The following is a 6,307-nucleotide window of genomic DNA, read 5'->3' on the forward strand; positions in this document are numbered from 1 at the left end:
CAACGTGGAGGTCGACGAATATCGATAGTCTCTTTTTTTAAAGGGATTTTATATATTTTTTTTACATTTTTTAATTTTTTTTTATGGAGAATTTTTTTCATTTAAGATATCAATCCGTTGAAATCATTTTGATCCTGCTGTTTCAGATCCTGCTGATTACAAGAACTTTTTATTCTTGATTATTTTTCCGAAAAGCGCATCGTTTATTGTAAAAAAATTCATGAATGTTTTCAGAAAAATTTTGTCATTAAGACGCCATTTTGAAAATACTAAAACGAAAAATCGATCTTTGAACCATGGATTCTCAAAGTTTAGACATTTATTCCATCGGTTAGTGAGATTCCAGGTTAATTACAGGCTCGAAAAGCTTTGGAAAGTGGTTCACAAAAAAAAATAGGCACGAAAAATCACGTTTTTTTTTGTTTAAACTGCATTTTGGGATAATAAATAAATTTTTTGAAGAATTTAATTGGCACCGTCGGAAAGAGGAGATCTTAAGCAATAAAAATATATGTTTCTCAATTTTTTCTAGTGTTTTATAGTCGTAGTTATTGGCCGTTGAAAAGCAGTGTCCCGGTAGTGGCGTTTTGGCCGTTTAAGGGTTAACTAAAAGTAAGTTAAATTTGAAAACCAGAAAAGACGAATTTTCAAAAAAGTAGCTGAACCCTCTACACAATTTTTCTACCAAAAGATATTATTTTATAAACCAAAAAGAACACTTATCAACAAAAAAGTTACGTTTTTAAACTGAAAATTAGACTTTTAAACAAAAATTTGTATTCTTTTTTTACCAAATGGTTCAATTTTCATGCCTAAAATTTTAATTTCCAACCAAAAAGTTAAGGTTCAACGAAATCGTAGAATTTTCTAATATTCTAAAAAGACAATTTTCAACAAAAAAGTTCGATTTCCAACAAAAAAGTCATTTTTGAACCAAGTCGTATTTTCTTCACAAAAAAAAGCGAAACTGAAGCAAAATATATAGTTAGATTTTCAACAAAAGAGATGAATTTTTATCTAATATTATGAATCTTTAACCAAACGAATGCATATTTAACAATGTAGTGCAATATTAATCGAGAAAGTTAAATTTTCAACCATAAAAGACGAATTTTCAAAAATGAAGCTGAACCCTCTGCAGAATTATTTTACAAAAACATATTTTTTTTTCAAATGAAAAAGAACACTTCTATAAAATAGTTAAATTTCCAACAAAAAAATCAATTTTTAACCAAATAGTTGAATTTACTATACGAAAATATTTTAATTTTCTACCAAAAAAAGGAATTTGTAACAAAATTTAAAAGTTTCAACAACATAAATTAACTTTTCAATAAAACTATGAATCTTCAACTAAAAAAACTCAGTTTTTAATAATGTAGTTCAACTTTCAACCTAGAATGTTAATATTCACTCCATTTGAAGTTAAATTTTAAAACAGAAAAGACGAATTTTTACAAAAATAGCTGAACTCCTTCGCGGTTCAATCCTCTGCATAAATTTTGTTACTAAAAGATGTACGAATTTTCAAACCAAATACATTAAATCCGGATTCTCGGAATGTAAACAGTCAGCAAGCGTACGAACCGTTTCCTGTGGATTTTTTTATCTTTTGCCGTATTACAAAATATTTTTAAAGTTTTTTTTGTAGCGATTTAAACTGAATTAAGAAACGAACGAATAACCTAGTATTTTGGATGATATAAAATAACAATATTTTATGGATTAAGTTTTAATTTTATTAAAACTGTCCAATACACTATACAGCAAAGTTTAAAAATTGCGCAAGACTGACACACGTGTAGTCACGTACTGCGGTAGAGGTTAAACAGGGGCATGTGTTGTCATGTTGTCAGAACCCAGGCTGGAAAGATGTCAACGATGGTGAATTTCATATTAAAAATCATATAAATTATCAATTTGTTCTGTTTATTTTTGTATATTTAGATTTTTAAAAATTGCTGTTAATCATTGTCTTCAAAGAAATATTTGAGAAGTTTCCTAGAGTGATATTTTAAAGTATTTAAAATCAATCCTAACCTATATGGATCGAACGTACGGTCCATGAGGTTAATTTGCTAAAATCGATAATAAATGTCAAATGATTCATTTACGGTTGGCTACGTGTTTATTATAAATAGAACAGTGAGAATAACTTTTTTCAGAGAATGAAAGCCGTCAAGTGTCCCACGGAAGAACTCAGCTACACCAATTGTGCTATTATTAATGTGAATGACTTCTCTCCTGATGTCAAGTTTGTATATTACGAAACGTTTTAATTAGAGTTTAACATTATAATTTCTTTTTAATTTTAAATTCTAGCATTAATTTTAAAATCATATTCAATTTGCTCTTTTAAATGTTCCGAACAATTTCTTTCCAAAGGATAATAAATTTTAATTTTTTTATTCTTTTCAGAAAAGGTTCTATGTTAAAAGTTTTAAGATTTTGGTGCGTGAATATTAATGTTTAGGGAAGGAAAAAAAATTTGGAAAGAAAATGTTAAGGAATTTTGACAATGTAGTTATGCGGTTACCCTAAAATATTATTCTTGTCTGTAATTTGTATGTATTGAAAATAGTTTATTTTTATGTGTAATTGACTTGTATTTTTAAAAAAATGTGATTGTTTGATTCAAAAGTCAACAAGAATTTTGTTACAAAGTTGAAAGTTTAACTATTCTGGTAGAAATATAACTTTGTTGCAAATCCGTATTTTCTTGTCTATAATGGAATAAAGATCTTTCTTGGTTGAGACTTCAACTATTTTGTTGAAAATTCGTCTTTTTTGGTTGAATTTTACCATTTTTTATTACAAATTTAATATTTTTGGTTGACATATCTACTATCACATTATTTGTTGAAAATTTAGCTTGGTTAAAGGTTGAATAACTTTATTGAAAAAATACTTTTTTTGTTGAAGGTTTATCAAATTATTTAAAAATTTATTTCTTTGGTCGAAAATTCTTTTTGATTTGGTCTCAAATTAATTTTTAACTGAAAGTTGATCTATTCCAGTAGACAATTAATCTTCTGGGTTAAAATTTTTCTCTTTCTAGATGAAAAATGCAACTATTTGGTTACAAATGAACGTTTTTTGTTAAAAATTGATAGTGTTGGGTTGAAAATTCACTTTTTTTACAGAAAATTTGTCTTTTTGAATGAAAATTTAACAACTTGGATAAACTTTTTGTTTTATTTTTGACTGTTTCACAGTAAATTCATCTTTTTGGTTGGAAAATGTATCTCTTTTGTTAAAAAATGGATTATCTTGTTGAAATTTCATTTTTGTTCTTGAAAATAATTTTTTTCTACAAAAATGGTAATATTTCCATTCCTTGTTGAAATTTTTTATTAGTTGGAAAGTTAACTATTTGTTTGAAAATTCGTCTTTCTTGATAGAAAAATAATCTTCTTGCTTGAAAATTAGTCTCTTTGGTTTTAAAATTTATCTCTTTTGGTAGAGATTTTATATGTTTTGGTGGAAATATCAACTATTACATTTTTTGTTAAAACATTATCTGTTTTAGTTGAAAATTGAAATATTTGGTGGAAAATTCAGCTGCATTTAGTTCAAGTTTAATCTTTTTTTCATTAAAACTCGGCCATTTTGTTGAAAATTCATCTATGTAGGTTACAAATTCAACTCGAAAATTTAAAGTTGAATTCAAGTTGAAATTTTAACTATCTGGTGGGATATTCAACTGTTTTAGATCAAAGTTTAATCTTATTTTATTGCAAATTCGGCCATTTAGTTGAAAATTGATCTTTGTAGGGTAAAAATTCCACTATTTTGTTGAACATCCGTCCCTCTTGCTTAAAAGATCAATTATTTGGTTCTAAATTCAACTGTTTGGTTGAAAACTCAACTCTTTTCTCTTGAAGTTGAATCTTTTTTGTTTAAAAATTCGACTATTTGGTTGAAAATTCATCTTTTTAGGTACAAAATTCAAGTATTTGGTTAAAAATTCAACTATTTTGTTGAAAATGTAATTATTTTATTGAAAATTCAAGTACTTTGTTAAAAAAAACTCGTCTTTTTTCATTAAAAATTTTAATCTTTCACTTCGTTTATAAAAGATTCTATGTCAAAAAAATTTCAATATTAAAATATAGTTCTTAGAATATTAGCGGTCATGGAAAGTGATGAATTGGTGATGCAAAAGTCAGGGTATTTTGAAAATAAGATTTTTCGGCCACCCTATAATCAATTAGTTTTGATTGTAAAAAAAGCTTCATCATAAGATGGGAAAAGTTGGTGTAAGAATGAACAAAAAACTGATCTATAAAACCTGAAACAATCGGGTTAATTTCTATGAAATTATTTGTAGGCACATCGAAGTGATAACTGGACCAAATCAGCATTTCATATTCTCCGTAAGATCTCATCATGAAATATCTCGTGGAACTGTTGGGTTCTCTCTTTTACAACGCAAATGGGCAACCTTGTCCCTTCTTCAAGAAATTGAAGTTCGGCCATACAACTTTAACTCCACATCCAATGCAGCCTGTGTCTGCAACATTGTTCTTGAAGTTGATTTCTTGATGAAAAAAGCGTAAGCATTCTCTTCCACTTCTTCCTAATTTTCCTATCTGCTTGATCTTCATTTTATAAAATTTTAACGAACTTATTTTAGAACTACCTTAGAGCCCTACGACACTGATCAAATGGCCAAGGATTTTCTTCTTCAGTTCTCAGGACAGGCATTTACCGTCGGACAGATGCTACCATTTCAATTTCTAGACAAAAAAGTACTTGGAGTAGTCGTAAAATCCATAGAGGCCGTCGACTTATTAACTGCGAGTTCAGGTCAAAATGTCAAGCCGAAAAACATTAAAATTGGTCGTTGTTTGGGTGATACAGTCATCCAGTTCGAGAAAGCTGTAAATTCAACCCTGAATCTAGTTGGAAAATCGATGGGAAAGATGGTTCGCCAGTCGATTATAAATCCAGATTGGAACTTCGAAGATATGGGAATTGGAGGCTTGGATAAAGAATTCACGGACATTTTTAGACGAGCTTTCGCATCCCGACTCTTATCAGCTGATATCGTTGCGAAGCTGAATTTTAAACACGTGAAAGGAATTCTGCTTTATGGCCCGCCAGGAACTGGAAAAACTTTGATGGCTCGGCAGATCGGGAAAATGCTAAACGCGAAGGAACCGAAAATCGTGAATGGTCCGCAGATTTTGGATAAATATGTGGGCGAGAGTGAAGCGAATGTCCGTAGATTGTTCGCAGATGCTGAGGAAGAAGAGAAAAAGGTAATACGAGAAAACATCTTTGTATTCTGAACCTAAATTTACCTCGATCTTATCGATTAATTTAATTTTCAGCTGGGACCAAACAGTGGCTTGCACATAATAATTTTCGACGAAATAGACGCAATTTGTAAATCGAGAGGTAGTGTGGGTGGAAATACTGGAGTTCATGATACAGTTGTAAACCAGCTGCTTTCAAAAATCGACGGAGTGGAGCAGCTGAATAATATTCTTGTAATTGGGATGACGAACAGACGAGATATGATTGATGAGGCTTTACTTCGTCCAGGAAGATTAGAGGCAAGTTTCCCTAACGTTAACTCATATGTGTCCAATAAAATTATGAATTTTTCAATTTTGATAACGCCTACCTCCATAAATTTCTTCATTTTGGTCAAAAAAAGTAATGCCTATTATATATAATTATATATAATTAATATATATATATATAAAAATTTGTCATAAGGATAACCGCAGGAATTCGCCGGGAGCGGGTGCTAATCTGAAAAATTGCACCCGCTTCCAGCGAAATCGCGGTAAAATTTCAGCCATAACCACGTCTCATAACCGTGAGATAGGTGGTTACAGTCTGTAAAGGAATCAATACGACAATCCAGCAAAAGCCTCGTGCACCCTAAGAACACGGAGTGACCCAAGGACAACCGCCTTCCGCATTTTTCCCGCAAGTGTTCTAGCATATTGTTTACACGCAGGGATGCTTTTTAGGCTATTAGCAAGTGAAAGCTTGGCACCTCCAAGAGCGCCGATGATAAAGATGATCAGTTTAAACAGAATATTCCGGGTACAATCGTTGCAACTCCCTTATAAGGTCTCGATACCTCTCTGTCGAGAATATAAAGTTCCAGTATATGCGGCACTTCCCATTCTCGACAATTGACTCAATTTCGCTAGGAGCATTTAGAGGAGCGATATTAAGTTGAATACCGTAGGAGTGACAGAGATGGTAATAAAGTACTCTTAGTGCCGCATTGTGCCTTTGAATGTAGGTCTTTCCCGCGTGTGTTGGACAACTAGATAGTATGTGA

At 30.8% G+C, this 6,307-nt stretch overlaps 1 protein-coding gene across 1 annotated transcript in view; it reads left to right on the forward strand.

Moving 5' to 3' along the window:
- Window positions 1-1,834: 1,834 nt before the first annotated feature.
- LOC117168081 (vesicle-fusing ATPase 1-like) overlaps window positions 1,835-6,307 on the forward strand; it is a 13,919-nt gene continuing 9,446 nt past the window's right edge. Inside the window, exons 1-5 of the mRNA XM_033353448.1 lie at window positions 1,835-1,884; window positions 2,166-2,254; window positions 4,331-4,555; window positions 4,637-5,264; window positions 5,337-5,561. Coding sequence (XP_033209339.1) covers window positions 1,837-1,884; window positions 2,166-2,254; window positions 4,331-4,555; window positions 4,637-5,264; window positions 5,337-5,561 — 1,215 coding nt within the window. The 5' untranslated portion in view covers window positions 1,835-1,836. The remainder of the gene's footprint in view (window positions 1,885-2,165; window positions 2,255-4,330; window positions 4,556-4,636; window positions 5,265-5,336; window positions 5,562-6,307) is intronic.

Source organism: Belonocnema kinseyi, chromosome 2 (assembly GCF_010883055.1).
Source record: "Belonocnema kinseyi isolate 2016_QV_RU_SX_M_011 chromosome 2, B_treatae_v1, whole genome shotgun sequence".
NCBI classification, from domain to species: domain Eukaryota; kingdom Metazoa; phylum Arthropoda; class Insecta; order Hymenoptera; family Cynipidae; genus Belonocnema; species Belonocnema kinseyi.